Below are 25,235 nucleotides of genomic sequence, written 5' to 3'. Positions count from 1 at the left end.
TATCCAACCTATCTCGTCAGCCGTGAATTATTAAAAAACATATCGGTCACTAGTACGTAGATTGAAATAACTGGAAAGACGAGTTTTGAGTGGGTCATGTGGGTCATGTGGGTCATGTTAACTTTTGATGGCTTCGACTTACATATTTAAAAAAAATGTTGAAGTCTCTATATTTCATCTATCATCTTTAAACTGAGTTTAATTATAATACAATTATCTATGAGAATACAGGTGCCCTTTATATTTATGTAATTTATCATGCAGAAGTTGTGGTCCAATTAATGTTACAGAATATATCATCAACTATTGATACATAATTATTTTTTATTACTTTTTGGAATATGCTTTATATTATAATTAATATCCCTATATAATTTTTCTTACATATATTTACTATTTAAACAATTTGATATATTTTAATATATAATGTATATATGCTCAACTGTTAGTCAAAATGGTCAGCCAAAAATTCAATTAATTAAAATAATATAAAATGATTTTTTGTTGTTGTAGTTCATTATTTTTCGAAAAAACTTCTTTATACATATAAAGATATATATTATATACAAATATATATATTTATACATATATATTTGTGTCATAAAAGTGATGTATTATTATTATTATTAAAAGTTTAAAATGTGTAATCGCCCAACAGCCGGTACTGGGGCCAGAAGAGTCCTCCTATTGTACCAATTTCAATTTTGATTACACAAAGCCCCTTAAAGCTTTGTGAACAAAATCCAGAACTAACTCTGGAGAAGAGCTCTAAATTTGTTCTGGTGACAGAAATTCCATATGAAGCAAGTTTCTTCTATGATGTATAGTATAAAGCAAAAAAAAATGTCCATTTATGACTTTATAAAAAGTATACAATTTTACTTAAAAAATCTATTTAAAAATTTGAAGATATAAAGAATGATTATATCATAAAAAACTTGATTTTTTTAATGAGATACTTCTATTAAAATAAAAATATCTGTTTTGTATATTTATAATATATTCATTTTAGTATTTTATTTTTTTATTTTTATTTTTTTTGCATTTTTTGTTTTTCTAATTAAAACTTGGCAATGAATTGTAGCTATGGACTTCAAATAAAACATTACTTGCCAGACCCTTCAGTTTTACTTAAATATTTTAATGAACTCATTAAGCATCCTAATTAAGAGAAAACAAAAAATGTTTTGTATGAAGTAGCAAACTGTCAATAACAAATAGAAAAAAAAATATTATCAGCAAATTGTTATCACAGCAAAAACTCTCCTAGCAAATATTCAAACAATTTATGCCGAGAATTTTGACTGACAACTGCAAATTTTTTATTTCAAATGCAACTTCACATGCTAATCATTGATATCGACTGTTGACTGCTGACTACTGATTGCTGAACGTTCAACGTTGAAAATCAATCGCTGCCAAAATAAATTTGTACGCATCTAAACAAACGTGCACGAAATCCCAAGCAAAGGCAAGCCATGAATGAAATTCAAATAAAATCAAAAAATAATGTTACGCATACGCCATGTATATGTGCCTTTGCTGGTTAATAAGCATAAAGCATAAACACATACAGCAGCACCGCGCACTACAAACAAAGTTGCTGACACTCTGCCAAGCAACATAGAAAAACAAAAAACACAAAAAATCAAAAAAACACAGAAATCAGAAACAATACAACCAACACATAATTGCACTCATTAAACACATCAAAGGCAGACAACAGACAACGGACGACATACGACAGACTGCTGCCATGCAATTGAGAGCAGCTCAACGTTTGTTTTTGTTTTGTCAGGCTTTGTACAGGGTTACGTCTGTCTTTTGGTTTTGCTTTTATGTCTTCTTCCGCCATTTTTCTCTTGCTGTGTTTCTTTGAGTTGTGGCTGCTCTTGGCCACTGTTTTGTGGGAAGTGCGTAGTTGAACTTAAAACTCTACTATGCAGTATAAAAATCGTGGACAATAGAAAAACCATTATTATTCGCAACTGTTTCTTCACTGAGGCGAGTGGTCAAGCGAGTGGCAAAGCAGCACAGGAAATCGTTATTTTTTTTCGTAAAGATTTTACGTGAAACTTTATTTACAAGGCGGATAAGATAAAAGTACAAGATGGCAGCAACGAAGTATTGCGTCCTCGTAGCAATTTTGGGTTTTGCAGCAGTTGGCAATGCTGCCACCGCCGTCAAGGCAACCAATATGCAGAGCATGATTAATGAGGAAACTTTAAAATGCGAAAGCGGTGAAGATTCAATGGCGTGCATTAAGGTTCGAGCAATGAGATTTCTGGATACCGTTATCAACAAAGATACATTCAAGGTGAGTTCAGAGATTTTATAAGATTTTTTAAGATTTATTTTTATACGGTGCAAATCCCTACGGATTTAAAAAAGTAAAAAATATTTTTTCTGTGAATGATAAGCACTTTTGTTTTTGTTTGGAATTAAGTTTTTTAAATTTATTTAAAGATTTGAAATTTATCATTGATTTTTTTTTTTATTGTTATACATATGTGTATGGATAAGCTTAATTTTTTGCATAGCAAAAAAATAAAACAATAAACTTCACTTCTTCAAATAAATATTTATAACAATAAAAATTAAAAAACATGTTAATTTTAAATTTTAATATTAGTATTAATATTATTTGTATTATTAAAATTAAAATATTAATTATCACGACACCAAAATATTCTAAAGTATTTTAATTTATTGAAAATAATAATAAGTTAGTTAAAAAATTTTTTTTAAAAATGTAATTTAGATTTTATTTAAAAATAAAATAATAAATTAAAAATTTATTACTTTCAAAGGACAGATCATCAACTCATAACAATTACTAACATATATTAATAATTTATCTTTAACAGTATAATATAGAATTTCATATAATCCCTTATAAATATTTTTAACTATATTTTTAAATTATATATCTATTGCATTAGATTATATATATGTATATATATATTATTATTATTATATTGTGATATTATCTCTGATAAACATTACTATCGATTTTATATTGATAAATAATCTGAGAATGTTTAGTACCTCAAGCACTAATTCAATAAATTTCTAATAATAATTATTTTGTGAAAATGTGCCACATTTGATAATATTTAATAATATTAAATTCAATATTATATCTGTTAAAAAAATATATTGAATATATAAATTTAGATATATATTGCTAATGTGAAAATTTCTTTTTTCATTCTATTTTTATTTTTGAAATAACGCTAAAATCATTGAATTTTATTTTGAACCACAAAATAAACCATACTTTCAGCTTCCCTATTAATATCAAATATAATTACTTCCACTATAGGTTTGAAATACATATACAAACTAATTTTTTTTTTTCAATTTTTCTAAATAAGTTAATAAATGTTTGAAGTTTCTGTTTATTTTATTTGATACATTGAATTACTTCGATATATTTCTAATTTTTTTTTTAAAGTTAGCCTTCATATAACGTTACATTTCTTTAATCTTGCTAAGTGATCCTAGTTAACTACTTCAAGCTGATAGCCTTTTGCATCGTATAAACCACGAAGAATTTAAAATCATTAAAACTGATTTTAAATCCTTTAACAAAACTTAAGATGCTCTTTACTGGGAGCTTCAATAGTTGATCAAAATCTTTAAGAAAATAAAGCTCTAGCATGTTTAACCAATAACAAATTAAATTGCATGAAAGTATTTAATAGATTTCTTCCACAACAATTCTTCTTAATTTTTGTTTAAAGTTCTTTAATTTAACTCAGGACATGTTTTTAAAGTAATGCCAAAAATTATTTCTTAGCAAAAAGCAGAAAATTTTGTTTTTATCCTTTAACTTATCAGCTTAACAGCTTCAAGAGACTTTAAAGGTGTAGTAACTATATTTTCTACTTTAGAAATGAAAGTCACTTTTAATTAGAAAAATTAATCTCTAGACTACCTGTCAACACTTTGCATTTGCTTGTTCTCCAATAAGAGAAAAACTCACTCTATATCTAAATTTACATAGATATAAAGATATACCCGCACTTATATATATATCATTTTCGCACACCTGCAGTTTTTGCACTCATTTGACTTCATTAACATAATTTTCAGGACATTTTAAAATACCTTCACATTTTCTTTGAAATCTACACTTTCATAATTTCCATAAAATTTTTCTTGTTATTAAAATTACAACTTTTATTTACCTTAAAGCAATTTATAATTTTTAAAAAAATAAAAAAGTAAATTAAATTCTAGTGAAAAAATTTACTCACTTCATTTCATTCCATTTCAGTTTTCGGATGTTGAGGTAAAAAGCAATGGTTTCAAGGCCTCCACTGAAAGCAAGGCTCGTTCCAGCAGTGATAACTTTTTCGATGCCATTGAAAATTATATACAAGGTCACGATGTAACCATGGACTTGCCTATTGCTGACGCTAAGGTCACAGTCTCCTCACGCAGTTTGGACAATGATGAGTTAAGCCTGAATGTTAAATTTGCCAATAATGACGTTGTTGAAGGCAAGGGTAAGAAGGGAAACATCTTCAAGAAGGGTGTGTTTTGCATGTTATAAACCATATGCCAGTGGAATACTTAAAAGTTACATGAAAATATTTTTTTATTGTATACTTTCAGGCAAAAAGCATCGTCTACGTAAAATGATTACACCAATTATGGTTCTGATTTTATTGAAGGCAATGACTGTGATTCCAATGGCAATTGGCATATTGAAAATTAAGGCTTTCAATGCGTTAGCCTTAGGCTTCTTCTCATTCATAGTATCGGTTGGTTTGGCCATTTTCCAATTGTGCAAGAAGGTAAGCTAATTATTTTTTTTGTATAATTTTAGGCTGTCGTGGGCTGTTAAATAAATTGGAATACAAAAGAATTTACTTAAAAATGCTTATAAAATAAAGAACAAAATAATGTAAAAACAAAAAAATTTAGAAAACCAAAACTAAAAATGCTAAAAGAATTTTCCTTGTGGGTAAGTTTTTCAATCCCTTAATTAAAATCCAAAGCATAAAGACAAAATCCAAACTACGAAAAAAAAACCAACCCTTCATAATAATTAACATATTTTCTGTTCTAATTTTTTGTCAAATTCCTTTATCCGTACTTAATTTGGGTTATAATATGGTTACGAAATAGAAGGAAAAAAACATTTTTGAATAATTATTTTTATTGCCCACAACCTTTTAAATTTCCTATAAATTTATTTGTCACAAAATAATAAAGCCATAATTATGTAGAAAAATATTATAACTAAAAGGAAATATTTCGGAAATATTCAATATTTCTCAATATATCCTTTTTTTGCATAGGTATTTTAATAAAGTTCAAAGGTGCTGGTTGGCCCTTCCACCAACTGATCAACCCTATTAGCTGAATTCTATGAAATTCTTGACAATTTAACACGCTCGAACAATATAGAAATTACTTATTTGGTGTTTTTTGTATACAAATTACAGCTTGTTTTCCTTACTTCAATTTTTTTTTTATTTTTTATTTAATTTTTACACAATTTTTATTTGTCTTTTATTATTTCCTGTTATTTCCTAGCTTGCCGCCGAACACCATTCCGCCCATATTACCGCTCACGGACCTTGGGATGGACGTTCAGTCAGTTCTGTCATCGAAGCATACCAACCAATTGAAGATGCACAAAATTTAGCCTACAATGCCTATGCCTAAACCATTTCCTACATTTCCTACGTTTCCTAAGTTTAGTACAATAGTCAACGAACCTTAAGTCCCTAAAAATATGCTAAGCACGTGAAGCACATTCCGAGCGGAACGGCGTAACATTTCCAGTTCGCTAGTTATTTTCAATATTATTGCACAGAAACACTTTAAGAGGACCTAAATTATATGTTAATAGTTTAAAATAAAAAAAAAATATTTTTTATTTTACTTCTCTGTGCCATCAGGCAAATATACTACGGAACCGGAAACTTCAGTTACAACTCAAAGGATATTCCAAAGAAATGAAGCAAACAAAAATACCGCATTTTATTTATAAAATGATATTTTCTACTTAAGCTGCTTATATTCTTAGTTTTACTATTTATTGTAAATTATTTATTTTATTTTTTAGTTTTGTGAAATATATGAAAAAATGAAAAATTATTTTTTTCGAAAATTATTTTAATTAAAATTTGGAAAGTAGATCGTACTGTGGTATTATGCATTGTACGATTGTAACAGATTCTCGAGTGGTTTTCCAAGAACGTTACTGGAATTATCTGAAATCAAAATGATTCTTTTGTGTTAATTTAAAATTAAATAATTAAAGAAATAAGTAAATAATTAAGTAATCCACTCAAACTTCAAATCGAAAATATAGAAGAGTTTGGTTGAACTGTAAAGCGATGGGAGGTAAATTCAATCGTGTTCGTAAAATAAAAACTTAAATTCTAACCCGCGATTAAAGAAAAAATTTTTATATTTATATAAAATTTTATATTTATTTCATTTATATTTATAGTATTTTTTTTTGTTACTAAATTTTCTTAAAAATCACCTTTAAGAAAAATAAATAAAAAATTTAAAGAATCACCTTTAAGAAAAAAAAAGAATTTGTTGGTATTGGATAGCAACTTCTTTAAATGACTTTAAAAGTTATTTATTTCAATCACATAAAAGCACTATTTTTATTACTCTAATATTAACATTTATTTTTTTTTATTAAAAATATTTTGGAAACTATATAACGTCTTTAGAAGAATTATTCCTTTATATTCCCTTATACGGCCATGAACGTAGACTATCGGTGAAACTACTGATGAAGTGATAAACAATAATCCAGTCAAGGCGTAAAGAGGGATTTTAAAAATACCTCGTGTTAAGAAAGAGTAAAAGTACTCAAAGGCTCAAATAGCTTCAACATAATATTGACCTATTGGCAACCTATGTTATTTACTCTTCAACTAGTTAAAGGTAGAACTAACGAATAGTTTAGCTTTAATGTCATAAGATTTTTCCTAACAATCAATTACAACTCAATGCTTAATAAAGAAATTTTTTTTAAAATAAGGATATGTGTTTTTTATATATTATTTTAGCAGTAATAATTAATTAATTTCAACGAAATCAGCTTTCTTTTATAACTAAAACTAAATGAATAAAATTCAAATAAAATTATTTTATAAATCACTGCACGTATAACTTTTATGGTGTCCTAATTAACTTACTTAGGTGAATATTTAATTAAATTAATTGCTTACGTGCATCTATTTCAATTTCTAATTTAATTATAGCTTAATATTATGGTTTTTTGATGTAATTAAAAAGTGAAAACTCTCATTTATCTTGCTGTGATATTGGAAATTTATATAAGAACTTTTTATTAATAAAAATTAAAAACAAATACTCTGAAATCCAATAATTCATCTGAAACGAAACACATCCTATATGATCGATTTTTAATTTATGAAATATTTGAAATATTAAATATATTGTGTTTATTCATCGAGAAAGTATCCCAAGCTAAACTACATAGAAAAAAAAAAAGAATACAAAGATAATATTAATATCATTCTGCTTAATGACACCCGGATGTTTATTAATTTCTAATTAATTTAGTAGCGACGGTGCTTCCTCTTTGGTACACGTAACGATTTTTGTTACCACATACCTGGAGATAAGATATTGAAATTTAATTTTTTTTGTGTTTTAAATCAAACTAAGCAGTTGAGGAACTATTTTTATTTCATTATTTTTAAATTATTTTTGCATATTATTTTTCTAAGAACTTCACTTCAAATGAAGGTAGAAAATTTATTTCCCAACTATCACTGGACGCAGAAAAATAATATTGTTAGATGTTAAACATCTGCGTTTCACTGATTCTGTATACATCAGGAACCAGTGCAGCAACACATTTAGTAAAAAAAATCAGTAATTAATCAGAGTTCATCAGAGTTTGAATTAAAAACAATGTTAGAGTTCTTATTATAATGACTTGCTTCGTTTACCGTAAGTCCAAAGCATGAACCCATGATATTGCAAATCCTCAATGAGAATATCTGACAATGAATGTGTATCCTAAGTAAGGAATTATTCTATACTACTTTGCAGATTTTATATCCTTTGAATTCTTAGACCTAATTATAAAGACAAATTTACTAACTTAGACATCAAATTTGTGCACCTTCGCTACAGGCACTTTTGCCTATAAAACTATGGAAAAATCGAAATATTGAAGACTATAAAATTAAAATAAATGGTGCACATGCATTATCTCCTTAGATATTTGATTTGAAAATCCAATACCGACTCACTATCGAGTACAGCAAAAAATCAATCAGCAAGAATTAGGCATCTCTATATCAGATTCATTAAGATACTGTTGTCAAAACGAAGATAGGATCATATACTTACTAATTAAATGCCTAGCTGTATTCTTGACTCGGTAATAAGTGAATAACAACTAATTGAAACTGACTGTAAATAAATTTAATTCTGGAACATAATCCATATTCGCAACGAAATAATAAGTCAGTTTCACAGAAGGCACAACAAACATATTAGTGATTCCAAGTCACTATGGTCACAAAGATTACAATCAAATAAATTAAGATTAATGGCAGGCTTTTTTATAACACAATATAACCAAATTTCTCGTCACCCCAAAGTTCCAACAATTTTAAAGATATTAAAATATAAGTCACCTTGCATAATTTAGAGCTCCTAAATTCCTAATACATGTCTTAAGAGAAAGTCAACAAAGATCTTTTCCGGTGATGATTGTTTATAAATCGATATATTAACTGGTGCTCTTCGAAAGCACTTAAAAAACTAATAACATATATATAAGTTAGATTAATAACAAAATTGGTGTCAAGATATTAAAATAAATAATTAATATTACAATTAGATTTATTGAACCACTTTAGCATATTTTCATACGAACCTTGGAATTGTATAAGCAATGGCTCATGTTATTGCATGTTTTTTGAGTTAAGTATAATTGTCTAAACATAGCAATAGATATCAATTAAAGTAAGAAGAATAATGACAGATATATGAAATTATAAATCAAGATATGCTTTTAGTCTTATTTTTTTATAGTCTCAAGAGTATAAATTTTGCATCCGATACTTGATTTTTTGTAGAATGTAACCAATTCCTCTATAAACTTCATATCTAGAACTACCAATAACTATTATAATAATAAAATATAATCCATTATATTTAACGATTTTACTTACTTATGTGGCTATAACAACCCGCTACCGGGTTTCGTCCTGACGCAACATGTCTCTTCATGCGCCTTTGCGGCAAGCGCGTCTTCTCCAGTTTCGTACATCAAATCTGGTTAGTGCTTTCTCAACTTGATCTCTCCACCGGAGACACGGTCTATCTCTACACGTTTTTCTTCCAACTATTACTACAAACACGGTTGCCACTTGAAAATTTTTTTCTGTACCAAAATTGGTTTAAAAAGGTACCATTTCTGTAAATAAGGTCCAAAATTTTTCTATTGTCTTTTTATAAGAAAATACAATTTATATAAAATGTACAAAAAGTATAAAACAATACAAGTTACATTTATAAAAAAAATTAATTGAAAATATCCACAATAAAGTTGGGTCGCCGAAAATGTACCATTTTTTGAGCATGAGTACCAGAGTACCAAAAGGAAAAAAAAGTACCAATTTTGGTACTAAAGTACCATAAGTGGCAACCGTGACTACAAATACCTTTTTCGCAGGTGCATCTTCATCCATTCTCACCTCATGACCAAGCCAGCGAAGCCGCTGGTTGTTAATTCACTGAATTATATCAATGTCGAGAAAAAGCTCGTACAGTTCGTAGCTTATTCGTATGCGTTAGTCGTCGCCAACTCGTAGAGGATTAAAACTCTTATGAAGAACTTTTCTCTCAAACACCTCCCAGTGTTGCTTCATCATTCAGTGATACCGTCCATGCTTCTGCAGCATACAGAAGCACAGGAAGGATGAGTGCCCTAGAGAGTTTTGTTTGTCGAGAAAGAACTCTACATCCTAATTACCTACTGAGCCTATAGTAGCAACTATTGACAATTGTGATTCTTCATCTGATCTCTAGGCTGACATCACTGTTGTTTGTTACGCCGCGGCGGTGCCAAGTTAAATCAAATCCTTGACAGAATTAAACTGAAATTTAAATCCTAGCTTTAAAATTTAACGATTTTATTTAACTTTAAAAACCAACAAGAAGTATAGTTCTTCAATCATCAAAATTAATTAATTTTATCGTTAACTTTTATTAAAATTCTATAGAAATTGTCCAATTAGCTTCCAACAATTTACTTGATATTTACTGAATATATATAATTTATTTCAACTTTTTATTTTTTTTTTTTAATTTTTTTGTTAATGTAATAAATTCTTAAAGTCAATAAAGTGAAAGTGATTGCCATTTTGTATGCTCAGGTATGCGAATATTTTAATTTTAATTATTCAGATGTCAGCAACACATCAAATTGCTGAAGGATTCACAATTTTTCACAAACGCAATTGAAATCGATATACTTAATAAAAAAAATTTAACTCCAGAATTTTTAAAAAATTTAATAAATAATATTTAGGCTTAAAGTGAACTATTTTTTAAAAGAATCGATAAGAAAAATAAAATAATTTTTTACATATTTTTACGTTCAACTTTACAATTTGGACGCTGACTTGCATGCAAATTGCTGTCGCCTGAAACATGTTGTTGACACTTGAGCGGCAAACATTTTTTATCAAAAAAATAATATAAAACATTTCAATTTTGATTCGAATTTAAATGTATTTTATTTTATTTTATTTCATCTACTCGTGTTTTCAAAAGTGACTAAACGAAATATAACGTTTCGACAACTACCTGAGCGGCATAAGGATTTGGTTTTATTCACTGCATTTTATATGTACATTCTGTGGTTGATACCAGAGTATTTTTGGAATAATTTAAATAATTCATATAAACATGCCATGTTTCACTATTTTTTGGTGGTTAGATATTAGATAACTGTGCCGAATTTATTTATGCATCACAATTTCCGCAATAAAAATGTCTCGTCACATAGGTATTACGTATATGTCACTTGCAGTAATAAAACTCATCACGAGCTTCCAGTCAGTGATTTTTTTAATTACTTTGGCTAACGTGAGGTTTTATTGGGCCGCTCTGTGATAGCAGTAAATATAAATATTTTTGCAATTTTTTTTTATATGTTTTTATATATTTTAAAAAATAAAAATTTTAGTAAAAATAAATATTGTAGCACAATCCACTTTAAGCTAATTAAAATTAACTTTAACTACATATTTAATTCTGCATTGCAATAAAATCAAAACAATGTGATCCCAAACCATCAATTTGGATTTCGAACAGAACATGGCACTATTGAGCAAATCCATAGAATTGCTAAAGAAATACATACTGCTTTTCAGCACAAAAAATACTGTTCCGCCGTTTTCTTGGACGTAGCCCAAGCTTTTGATAGGGTTTGGCACGAAGGTCTTATGTATAAAATAAAACATTACCTTCCTGAAAATATGCATAAGCATTGTATTCATATATATCCTCTAGAAGATTTATATTGAAATACAATACCATTATTTCAAGAGAAATCGACATAATGGCTGATGTTCCCTCAAGGAAGCGTTCTGAGGCCGTTTGTATATATCTACTCAGCTGTATACTGTATATAATCTACTCAGCTAATCTACTTCCACTACTCTCTAATCACATACTTCCTACTTTCGCGGATGACACTGCAATTCTCAGTTCTAACAGTGATCATATGAGGGCATCCCAAAGTCTCTCGACTCATTTAAATCTATTGGAGAAGTGACTAGATTTAGATTGAAATACAATACCTTTATTTCAACAGAAATCAACATAATGGCTAATGTTCCTCAAGGAAGCGTTCTGGGGCTGTTTCTGTATATAATTTACACAGCTGATCTCCCACTACTGATCTCCCACTGCAATTCTCCAATTCTCAGTTCTAACAGTGATCATATGAGGGCTTCCCAAAGTGTCTCAACTCATTTAAGTCTATTAGAGAAGTGGCTAGCAAAGTGGCGCATAAAGGTAAACGAAACGAAAAGTGTACATATCACGTTTACTCTACGAAAAGAAACGTGTTCCCCTATTAAGTTGAATACCATCATTATACCCCAGTCATGTGATGTAAAATATCTTGGCATTGATCTGGATGAAGGCTGACTTGGACTTAACACATTAAAAGCAAAAAAACTCAAATAAAATTGAAATCACAGCAGCTTCATTGGCTTATTAATAACAACTCTAAGTTAAGTCGGACTAATAAAGTCCTGGTATACAATTCAATCTCTTAAAACCTATCTGGTCCTCTGGAGTACAGCATGTGCTTCTAATATCGAAAAAAATGCAGAGAGTTCAAAACAAATTACTTAGACAAATAACCGGCGCTCCTTGGTATCTCAAAAATGTACATATCCAAAACGATCTTGGAATCCCAACAGTTGCAGACATGATTAGAACATGCGACCAAAAATATAAAGTGAAACTTCACCAGCTTAGTAATCCAATGATCCAATATCTGCTTTCTGATACCACAAGATCTGGACTTAAGCGAAAAAGCTTCATATCTCCTTAACGTAATGTTGATATATATGTTTTTCCTTTGCTATAAATTTTGATATATATAATCCATTTCATTTTATTATAAAGTTTAAATTCCTTTTTTTCACCTACTAATTGCATTATGTTTAGTTTTTAAGATTTAATTACATAATTGTCAATTTCTAATCAGAAAGATATAATTAAAAATAAAAAAATAATAAGAAAAAAAAATAATATCAAACCATTACAATGATTTATTGTATTGTATTTATCCGAAAAAAATCACTCATACGTCAGGGATGATAATTATTTATTTAAAAGCAAATCATATAGAATTTATAAATCGTTCGCCATATATTCCTGTTTTTTTATTTAATATTGATTTATTTTATTGTATTGATTTAAATTCATATAAATATAAATCGATTGTATTAGAGATTATTTTCGAAATATATGAATCGATTTTTCTTTAACTAATATTTTGACTATTTTTAATACTTATAGAACTATTTTACTGAAGATAACTTAGCTCCACTTGGAAATTGACTTATCTTGACTTAATTGTCAAGATTATACGAAAATTTATACATTAAATAATTCTGTAATAAAAAGTAACTTGAGTAAATGCAGCCTTGTGCACTCCAGCTGACCTTGTGCACTAATAATAGTTCATTGTAGTGACATGGATTAGCCACTTACTGTTTGCCAGTCGTGAAGCACCAACTTAAAATTAAAAGTCTGAAGCATTGAGTACTTAAATAGCGAGTATGGGTCAATTAAAAGACAACAAACCAAGCAATCCTATAAATTTGTCTATGTTTTAACATTAATAGATAAAAACTCTGCAAAGTCATAAAAAAAACGCTAAGATTTTTAGTCTTCGTCTAGCCAATTGTGGACATTAATACGTGAGGTGAAGCGCAGTTTTCTTCTCATCTTGAGAGCCACAACCCAAGAAAAGTTGTTGTACGGCTTCTTCCATGCCTTCCTTTTATTAAATTTAATATTAATTGAAATTAATAGAAAATTTTTCCAATTTTAACCAGGTGATTTGATAAACATCTTAATCTACCTAAGCTTTCAATACTAACTCCAGGTATTTGTATTAATTTGACAGTTGTTGCGTGAGGGACACCAATATGCAAAAATTGTATACTGAAGAGCATCTTTTCTGCTTTAGCTCTAGAATTAATACCTGACATTTACTTAATGAGTTAAAAGTAACCCACAAATCACTACTGAAATTTTCATAATTACTTTTTATTAAACCATTGTTCAAGGTATTATAGTCGTATTATTTTGACAATTAAGTTATTATTTTGAAGATTAATGTTAATGCTACAGGCAAATTACAGATTGTAATTAATTTTGTCAATATTTACACAAAATTAATTACATTACTTTGCAATATTAAATAAATGGACATTTATATTATAAGAAAGTTTCATTGCTTTTAGTCAAACTTTCAATCAATTTTAAGTATCTTTCATAACACAATTTGGGAAGTTTGCAAAGAGCAAAATCAACAAATAATATACATATTTTACCATTACACTTTATTTAAAGGTAAATAAGGAGAAACTCTTACTTTAAGTGTACAAAATATCAAATTAATTTAAATGAATTACAAAGTGATTAAGTAAATATTTTTAAATAAATTTTCTTAATTGAAATTTAATTTTTCAGCAGTAAACTTGATGATGAGTGAATGTCAAAGTATCTTTACGGAAATTTTACGGTGTATTCGTATATAGATGAACATTTTAGAGAAACTTTTCGAATACTGAAAACCATTTGGACAAAGTTTCCACCACACCTCCATCCACACCACCTGTTGTTTTTCCAAAAAATTTTTGGAAAACCTTTCGTTTGATGAATTATAAGGACAAACTGAAATTGATTGAAGAGACATTTTCTATATAAATAAGATTGTTGACCAAATTGAAAACTGAAAACACAATTTCTAGATTATTTGACTGGAAACGCAACAAGAGAGCTTTTACTTCGTACATTGCAAAATAAAATGCTTCTACAAAAATGTGTGTTTAATAGAGAGTAAAAAACATAAAATTCAATTTATTGAACTTAATTAAAATTACAAATTAAACAAATTAAAAATAGGTTAATAAAAGGTCACAATAAATTACATTGTCATATTTGACGAGCGTCTGGGTGTGATTGATTTGACACTAGAGCCGACCTCGATAAATTGTAAAAACTAAAAAACTAGGAATTCAATAAAAAATATATTTAAACTTTATTTGAGGATTAATAGAAATTAGAAATATCTATTCCACTTTATCCTGAACAAAGTAATTTGTTTGTAGAAAGGAAATAGACAAGCACTCACATCTCAGTAATCTTAATTATATTTATTTTATAAAATATTTAATTCTTCTTAAATAAAGTACTCTAAAACCATGTAGAGAAACCTTATAGTTTGGAAGAAGGTGTGCTTTATATGCCGTATCCTTCAAGGGTTACCAGAATAAGTGACAATATAATTATGTCGACAAATATAGCAAATGCTTTGGTTAATGTCACTTAAAAAATAAAAAGTGACAAAAAACTTGGAACTTGAGCATTGAAAGTTTGTGCAGCCTTAGCTACTTCTGGAAAAACACAATTAGTCATCGCTTTTAATTTGACAGGCACGAATTCTAAGCCTGGCACTTGCAATCCAAACATTTTATATACGAAATATAAACTAACTCAATAAAAATTCGAATATTTCCTAAGACCACTGATGATGAATTCTCGGTAATACTCGTAAAAGTGTTGTATGGTCAGCCAAATTTCAATAAATTTAAATTCGTCAAATTTATATTCGAAATCTTCTAACGTCTGAAAAATCGTAAAATAACTGATAGTTCTACCACCAAAACCGCCAACAAAAAAAAAAAAGAGAAATATAGAAAAATATACAACCGGTTTTTGAAGCAAAAATAACGCCATTGAAAAATGTGGTCAATTTAATCTGTAAAACGTATACAAAAGATGGAGTGTCGGTACTAACCCTAAATTATTTGAAATAAATATGAGACGAAGTCAGTCTCTATTAAATTGCCAGGCATGCAGAGAGCAAGAAAACAAACTTACTTAATAATAACTTTAATAGTTAATAGTTTCCTATTTTTTTTAAGCATAAAATTGAAGATAGCACATTGATTTTTAAAAGCAGGACACATCAGTTCTGTAAATAACCTCATGCCTATCAGTAATTCTCACTCTCACACGAAGAGTCTGGCTTCCTCGTTTGGTACATTTTGAAATCTTTCAAATTTTCTTTGTTTACTCATTATTATAGTGACCAAATTTCGTGCTGCTCTTTATTCGTTCTCTGAACTTAATAAATGCCCTATGGGATTATCAACTTTAGAGAACTTTTCAGAAACAGCACTTAAGCTATACTTTTCCATATTGTAACATATCTTCCATTTTCCAAATATACGTGGTGTACATTTTCAGCAATGTCGTTTCTGGAATATGTAAAGCAAAGATTACCGTCGTGTCCTAATTTATGGACCTATATCCTAAAAACAACTGCTTTAAGTAAAAATTTATGTGTTTGCATTTTCTGGGCATCCACTGTTTGAGATCTGGTATGACCATCTTATGAGATCTGGTTATTTGTCAATCTACCATAAATGGTTTGCTGAATTGTAATTGCTGGCTCGTGGTTTTTTTTTCTATTCGAGCTAAAATCTTTACACGAAAAGTTTGTTTCTTCACGCAATTTTTTATCATATATGGACAGATAAATGACTAGATTAGATTGTGCAAAAGCCGCATCTTAGTCTTAGTGTTCACAGTCTGTATGCTTTCAATCCTTCGCCTCAAGGTTATTTTGTGAAACAAGGTGTGCCAGACAGAGGACATCCATGAGAATATGTGAAACTAAGCCATACTGCAGTACAAGCAAGTAAATATGGAAGAAAGTATTAAGGGTCTAATAAGAACATAATGTAAAAACTCTTTGCAAACCTTCACGTTCTTTGGAAAGGATAATCTAAAATGGCATTAGGTAATAATAAAAATATTAGGTAATAAAAAAAAATTTAAATTAAAATGTTGACCAGATTATTTTAACAGGCCACTTTAGGTATCAATCGCATATGAAGATTTCATGATAAAGAAACGGAATCACATACAAAAGAGATATGTTGCACATAAAGACAATATCAGTTAAAACCAGAGTTAATACCAAACAAAGAATTAGTGTAGCTAAATCCACCTGACATTCTAGAATTCTTGGGTCTAGAATAGATTTTATTAGATTAGATTAGTCTCTACTAGTGGATGACATTATAAAAATCTCCAAAAATGTTTAATCTAGAATATATTTTAATGGATTACTCTCTACTAATGGATGAAAACCACTAAAAATGGTTGGTATTTTATTGTTCAAGGATGATCATTGACAAAAAAAAACAGTGATTTCTTCTCCTCTTTAGTACCAGAATCACAAACGTCATTACAGTGTAGACCAAGTCTCACAGCATGACTTCCTCGTCCACAATGAACTGTCAGAACCGATGCCGTTGTACTGAACAGGTTTGAATTTAGTTGAAGCACCTGACTGTTACGTTTCCAGCTCAATTTAGGCCAAACAGATCTTGAGATCTGACAGGAATTTTTATTTATTCAGTTCTTTTTTTACTATACTCAGATATTTTTGTTTAATTGCCAGCTTAACGATTGTAAGTGAGCTACCACAATTAATATTGCATAATAAATTTCTTAAACGAATTAGGTTATGTTTAGAGTTTAATTATAATTAATTTTGCAATAAAAAAATATAAATATGTTTACAAAAAAAAAAAAAAATTGTTTACATTAAAATAATTGCAAATCGTACATTTGGAAATCAAATTATGTTGACCCATAATTAGTGATTTCAGTGAGTAGGTAACCAGCTCATGAGTGTTTGTTAACACAAATACCTATTTTTTTACCTTTACCTTTAACCAATTATAGTATGTACGCGCCTGCAAATGCGTCTAGAATTATAAATCCATTTGGGCAATGAGACGCACTTGCGTTTTTAAATACTCTTCGCCATGTACGACGAAAATGTTTGAAGAAAGCGTCCAAAAATTATGATTGAAACACTATATTGTATATATATTTTGTATGAAGTTAAGTATATATATTTAAATAATAGCTATACATACAAACTAATAACGGAAATAACTATATTTATATAAATATAATTAAATGAATTTCATAACCAAAAATACTTTGAGAAATTTTTAAAAATCCAAATAATGAAAATGCAAGTTACGCGCATGCGTAGCCAAAATCAATCAAAAATACTTTTTCAAGCACTTCTTCTGCTCTCGCCTAGGCTAAAACCTTGCGTAGGGCACACCATCGAACTCAGTTCCGTGCTGTTTTCAGTCTTTCAAGGCATATATGGCACTACAGAGCGAGCATACGTTGAGGCTTATACGTTGAAAAATGTTTTGAGCCAATTTTGAGTAGAGTCTCCGATACTCAAGCAAAAGTAATGTAAGAGGTCTGGACTTGCATACAAATGAGGCGCTTTGATATCGAAAATCGAAATGTAGTGGAGCGCAGCTGGAAAAAGTGTTTGGCTGCCTATGAAGAAATGCAATTGTTCAATAATGCTAATGGTCAATGGTAAATGCCAGAAGTGTACCGCGGGTTTGGGGTTTAATGTCGATTTTTAATTGTTTTGTCAACGAAAACTTGGCCAATACAGAAACTTGGCCCGCAAAGAAAAAATCACTCTACAAAATTTGAATACTCGTAGTACGAAAAATTTTTTGGAAAACGAAATACGGCTGCATAACCAAAATTATTTACTGCATGCGTGCTGTTGCGTTGGTCACTTAAAGTGCCACCTTGTCCATTGGAATTCGCTTCTTCTTCCATTATATTTCATTGCTCTTGTTGGCCATATATGCCACCGTAACTCTCACAAAGTCATAGTTTGTTATAAAACTGTTTTGAGGAGCGGCAGTATAAAATCTTGTGTACTTTTCCAATTGTTCAACATTGTCGCATTAACAATTTAATAGTGAACACCAGCAGCAGAGCAGTTGAGGACGCGTTCACTGCTTTATTTTTTAAATAAAAAAATTAATTAGTTATTAATTATTAATTATATTTATAAATAAAAAAAATGGCTTTCCGTATAAGATCCTTACTCGCGATCGGTTGTGCTCTGCTCGCTGTCTCCGCAACAGTCAGTGCAGCTGCCATTGATAATTCCGTTGGAGAGCCACGCATACAGACTTCTGATGAATTGATTACGAGCATTGTGGAAAATTGCTTCCATGCCAATGCTATGTTTTGCTTAAAGGAGAAAGTTTTGACATATCTGGATAATGTTGCTGGTGTTGAGGAGGAAGTTAGTGGACGCGCTTTCAATGACGATGTCATCGATAAAGTTATTTTGGATCGCGTTGCTCGGATTTTGAACACAAATGAGATACGTGTTCAATTACCTGAAACCGTTTTTGCAAGCTCTGTTGTTAGTTATCGTGCCGATCGTGGATTCGATTTGGAAGTACCCCAAACTGAAGGTAAGTACAATCATATTGAATCATATCAAGTCAAATAAATTTGCGCAAGAAGGTGATTTGATGTCATAAATCTTTGAATCGCTAAAAATTTAAAGAACTTTAGATAAAAAACCTTAAAGTAGCTTGATATATTAAAATTATTGCATGTGAGCTAATTATTTTTATAAAAAAAATATAATTATAATTTTATTACATAATAATAATAATAATTATTCATTATTTTTTTAAAAAAAATTATATATTTTTTAATCAATTATTTTTATAAAAGAGAATAAATTATTTTCGTACAATTATTTTTATAAAAAATATTAAAAATAATTGTATTATATGTTCAAAATAATCATAATCAAAACAATATATTTTAAAAAAATTAATTTTATAAAAATAGTGAATATAATTATATGTTTAATGAAATTAGTCATAAGCATTTGACGTGGGTAGAAATCTACCATAAAGTTCTGAGGTTGGAAATACCGATAAAATAATATATTATATGACATATACTCTATTATTCGAAGTGTGATAGAAATTTATTAAAAAGTTCAAGAATGACATTTTATTTTAACTTTTATGTATTATCTAGCACTACCGTACAAAGTTTAAGAACACCACTCTAATCTAATCTAAAACTTTAATTGTTACCTTGGACACATTTTAATTTTTTAAACAGTGTTATTTTTTAAAAAAATATACAGTCATGTCTATAATTTAATACAATATAGTTTTTTGACAAAAAATGACTGCCTCAAGATACAGAACCTAAATAAATAAAAGATACAATTTTCATATAATAATAAATTCATAATTTACTTATAGTTAAAGTTCTTCACTTCTAACAGATATATTTATTTTATAACAACAAAAATTTCTTGATATATTTTTACCTAGATATTTAACTTCATTTTAAGTACTATATATAAAAAATTTTAAATTTTTTTACTGCAATGGAAAACGCTCTCTAATCCTTTATATACTTTTTTCCATTTAATTATATTCTGAGTCCAGTCCACAATTAAGCGGAGAATCTATAAAAATAATACTTTTTTCCATTTAATTATCTTCTGAGTTCAGTCCACAATTAAGCGGAGGATCTATAAAAATAATAAAAAACCAAACAACTTTTAGATATAAAATAGAGCGGGGGGTTTAATATATTTTTTAATATCTTTTTTATATTTAATACAATAGACTTTATACATCGCAGAATACAATTATCTATTCTAATTATATATTCAATATCAAACCACTAATTTAATTATATTTGAGTAGAGAAGTAATATATTGTGAAAAAATTTTTAACCAGAATAATTACATTTTAGGTGAATTTTCAGGTTAGCTATATAGCTATTATGTACTCCGCTAAATATCCATTATCAGTGGTCTTTGCACATGTATTGGTTAAGTTTTTTGTATATTAAAATAATAATCCTATAGTGGAAGTTTAGTTAGAAAAGTTGTCTGAGAACTACAAAGATGTTCCAAATACGATATAAAAATTAATAAAAAACACAAACCTAGATAATCTATATCTTAAAAGTTTTTTTTGAAATTATTTAAACTATTTATAATAAATTTATTTGTATATAAATTATTTAGCATTAATCACCGTTATAATATTTACCATAAATATCTCCAGTATATTCTTGATTAAATACTCCACTTAGAAGTTATGAATAAGCTTTTTATATGAACGATACCTACCTATCTTATATGAAGTCACCGAGAGGATTTCACTTTTCATATATAGAGTTACATTTCATTACATGTTTTTATTATTTCATTATTATACTGTTTATGTATACTAATGTACTATTTATATTATTATTTTATATTATTATATGACAATAATATAAAATATTATTATATAATATTATATAATATATTATTTTATATTATTATATGACAATAATATAAAATAAGAATAATAAATAGTATTATATAGATAATATTATATATATTATTATATTTATATTATATATAAATAAAACTATATATAATTATAACTATATATATATTATTTCATTTATACTTATATATAAATATATAATAGTTATAAAATATAATAGAATATATATGAAATTATACATATAACTATATATAAAATTAAATAATTTTTAATAATTAAATAACATATAATATTATATATAAACTCAAAACTTTATCAAGAACTATGTTTATTAATTGTTCTTGATAAAATCCACTTTATTCAATAACTTCAAAATTAAAATTTAAAAATTAATACACAAGAAATTAATTTAATTAATTTAAAAATAGAATAAGAATAAATAAAAAATAATTATGAAAAATAATTTTTCAGCTCGTGCCGAAAAGAAGAATAAGGAGAAACTCTTCCTGCCATTGTTGTTGCTCATGAAATTGAAATTGAAGGTCATCATGCCCATAATTATGTCATTGATTGGACTCAAAGCATTCAAGGCTTTGATTTTGTCGAAAATCGCTATTAAACTTGTACTTGGCTTCCTCATCTATAATTTAATACAAAAATTAGGAGGTATGAAAATGACCATGATGCCAATGCCACCAATGCCTGCCCCCGAATATGGTGTACCAAGCACTACTGCCTCATCATATGACCCAAGCAGTTGGGAACCTCAAAGCGGTGGTCCATACGCACGTTGGGATGCACAAAATTTAGCCTACAGCTCATACCATCCTAGTAGCTCATCATACTCCAGCAGTACCGGTTCCAGCTATAGTTCATCTTCTTAAACAACAGATGAACTGAACATAACTTTAATTAGGCAACTTACTGTTGCCTCGACTGCTGATAGAGAATATTGTAAAGAAAAGAAAAAATGAAACTAAATGAAACTTCAAAAATGGACGGAAAAGTGAAAAAGGAAACAGAGAAAAATTCTAAAAACGATAAAGCCACGTAGTACATATTTAATTATAATTTATTTTTATATAGAATTTTAGTCATTCTTAACTCTTTCTTTCACTTCTTTTTTCTTTTTCTACTTTTTTTAAACTCAACTATTTTCTGTTATTAACTATCTCTTACTTTGTAAATTTTCTATTCATTTTCTCTAAAATATTTCCTGCTAATTTCGTTTCTCTTTCTCTATTATTTTATTTAATTTTTTATATTTTCTTCTTCTTCGAAATATTAAATTTACTGCGAACTTCGACCAAACCAAAACCCTAAAAATTTAAGTTAAAATATTTATTTAATTTATTGAAAGGCAAATTAAAAATAAACAGAAAATTGTTTGAAAAAATATTGTTACTTTATTTTTTATTAAAAATTTAATTGGCAACCCTGGAGGTATTTTTGCTATCCATTAGACCTTAAATAATAATACTTATGAGATTTCGAAAAATAAAAATTTTTCTTAAATAAATCAAAGAAAAACATTTTAAAGGCCACTGAACTTCATGGCCTCAATCACGCGTAAACATTTTTAATAACCCCAAAGCAGAAGAAAACCAATTACGGGGTTTATTTTTTTAATGGAGAAAAATCGTTAAATGGTACTCAAGATGTGATGCGATTTTGGATATTTAAAAAGAGTATAAAGACTTTTTTAGACAACTCTTTCAAGTGTAAACGAATTGTCAGATACATTTTACTTGGCATTAAAAATATTTACATGTCTAACAGGGCACAATAAGAGGAAAGTATTTATATATGAAAAGGGTTATGAGAAAATAGAACTCTTCTGGAATGATAACACTTAATTTTTTCTATATTAAAAAATTATGCCAAATAACTTACTTATTTTGCTCTAAGAATATTTCACACTTTCTTAACTCCCCCAGAACTGAGTAATATTATTTATTACATATATAGAAAGTTAAAAAAATTCATCCATAAAATTTGAATTTTAAAATAATTGAGTACTTATGAAGCAGATTTACAATTAATTTACTTATACATTTTTCTAAGCCCTAAAAGTATACAATTTTTTTATTATTTATTACCAGAGGAGAAGTAAATAATCCTTCCATATGCAAAGAGCAGTACATTAGCAGACACTCCCATTTTAATTATTTTTGAAAATAAATTCTATTATGTATCCAGTTTTTTTAACTCATACTGTGCTTATTCTTATTTATGTTAAAATGGTAATCTGTGGTTTCGAATATTTAAAATAATCTTATGCTCAATACTCATGAATGCCATATAGCGGTCACGACCACCTAGTATTGTCTGGTATTGGGCTTTAAATGCTGACTCTATTAGCTATTTTTAAATGAGTGTGATGAAAGATAAGTAAACAAATTCAACAGAATAATTTTGCAAAATAAATTAACTTTGTCAATAAAAGTATTTTAAATTTACAAAAATTCTGCTTTTCTCCCTAAAATTGGGCACTAGTTTAATAGTTTTAACTTTAGAGTCACTAGCTTTTTTAATTAAGAACATTAAAGTCACGGAGCGATTCAAATTTGAGCGCACATCTTATGACATGCATCTATATCGTCATGCATGTCTATAGAATAGTTTATCTAATAGAGTGTTTTTAAATTATTATTAACTATGAATTAAAAGTTATCTATTTTTCAAATCTTTCAAGCTGTGATATTTACCTAAAATAGGTATTTACAGTAACTGACCACCAGTTGCTGATTATATTCACTGGCAAGTCATTACTTCAGCCGAAACTCAATTTAATTTCAATTTTGTTTTTAAAATATCTATTTTTCATTTATATTATATTTCCACGTAATTCCTAATCACTGCATTTAATCTAAGATTTTATCTAAGACCTGTTTTTCTATAAATATAAAAACATTCACTTAGAGTAAATCAGAGTTGTAGTATATATTAAAACCCCTAAAAGCCCAAAGACCCTTAGCCCTAGGAGAACAAAGTGGATCTGAAGGCCCAAAAATTGCATAGAAATTTCACTTCCTCCAACTATAAGATAGAAGTTCTTCCAACTCTACTAGGATAAAAGTTGATTTTAATTTTAGTTATTAACTGTGTAAACTTATGTAAATATAAGTTCGGTACTTAGCTTAAGGAATGTGTCAAGCACATGTTATTAATACATTATATCTTGGAATCTAACCAGTTACAGGGGCATTCCTAGAATTTAGAAACACACTCAGTCTATCATGTTATAGAAGTATTCATACTGTAAAATTGGAATATTTCATAGGATTAGAGATAGAATGGAAAAATAAAAAGAGATGAATATGCGAAAGGGATGAGAACAGATCCAATTTTTATCAAATCTCAGAAAGCTTCGCAATGATACCACAAGAAAATTAGACACAGATTAGACACTGATCATAGCGTCATATATAATCTGCAAATATACCACACTTAGTGAGAGATACACACGATAAGTATTTGTCTAAATACTTAGCTATACCCTAATTCAGATTGCGCTACAATAATTTTTAGTAGTTCACAAAATTTTATTTTGACCTGAGAGATTTTAGAGATAGTAGAACTTAAAAAAAAATTGATTGTTGCCTTTTAAAATGATCTTCCCGTCTCATGTAGAATGCATAGATTTAGATCCTCGTATGTGATCCTCTCAGTTTGCGTTGTGTACCTTCCTCTTCTTCGTAACAAAGTCTGCAGCTATCGTCTCTAGCAATACCTATGTTCGATGGATGCTTTTTTACTGCACAATGCCCTGTGAGAAACCCTATGAAAAGTCGGATGCCACTTCTGTACAGCATTAGTAGCTTAAAATTATTTGTTCAAGAATAATGTTCAGGAACTGTAGATTTCCCTAGTCCAACTTCGCATTTCGAACTGTTGATTACCAATCAAACAGTTCTTAGTTTAACAATAACTTAATATTAGGTGAGGCTTTATATACTTAAACTAATCATAAACAATATTTTTCCGGAACATTTCGCATCAAATGTACCTACTAAATCAACCTTTATTTGTTTGTGTGAACATATTCCAAATTTTTCTTTAATCAAATATAATATGCCACAAACATCAAATAAAAAATAGGTAAATTTTAACATAAACTTAATTTTAAAAAAATCTTATAAATTTATTTATCATTTCCAAAAATGCACTAAAAAAAACAATTATATTATTCGCTCCGTCGGTTGTCATCTTAACTAATATTTCGCACTTTAAATATTACCCGACTAAAATGGAGCGTCAGGCATATATGA

The 25,235-nt window shown here is 28.3% G+C and overlaps 2 protein-coding genes across 2 annotated transcripts; both read left to right on the top strand.

The window, feature by feature from the left end:
- The first annotated feature begins 2,096 nt into the window (after positions 1-2,096).
- Positions 2,097-5,784, top strand: LOC119685955. Its single transcript, XM_038100375.1, has 4 exons — positions 2,097-2,317; positions 4,283-4,541; positions 4,624-4,805; positions 5,551-5,784. Exons 1-4 carry the CDS (start codon positions 2,111-2,113, stop codon positions 5,680-5,682), a joined length of 780 nt encoding a protein of 259 aa, XP_037956303.1. The 5' UTR covers positions 2,097-2,110; the 3' UTR covers positions 5,683-5,784.
- Positions 5,785-18,584: 12,800 nt separating this feature from the next.
- LOC119677606 lies at positions 18,585-21,848 on the top strand. Its single transcript, XM_038089023.1, has 2 exons — positions 18,585-19,118; positions 21,436-21,848. Exons 1-2 carry the CDS (start codon positions 18,716-18,718, stop codon positions 21,846-21,848), a joined length of 816 nt encoding a protein of 271 aa, XP_037944951.1. The 5' UTR covers positions 18,585-18,715.
- Positions 21,849-25,235: the final 3,387 nt, after the last annotated feature.

This window comes from Teleopsis dalmanni, chromosome 2 (assembly GCF_002237135.1).
Source record: "Teleopsis dalmanni isolate 2A chromosome 2, ASM223713v2, whole genome shotgun sequence".
Taxonomy (NCBI): domain Eukaryota; kingdom Metazoa; phylum Arthropoda; class Insecta; order Diptera; family Diopsidae; genus Teleopsis; species Teleopsis dalmanni.
The sequence above is the reverse complement of the archived record's forward strand: the minus strand, read 5'-3'. Positions and strand labels throughout refer to the sequence as shown.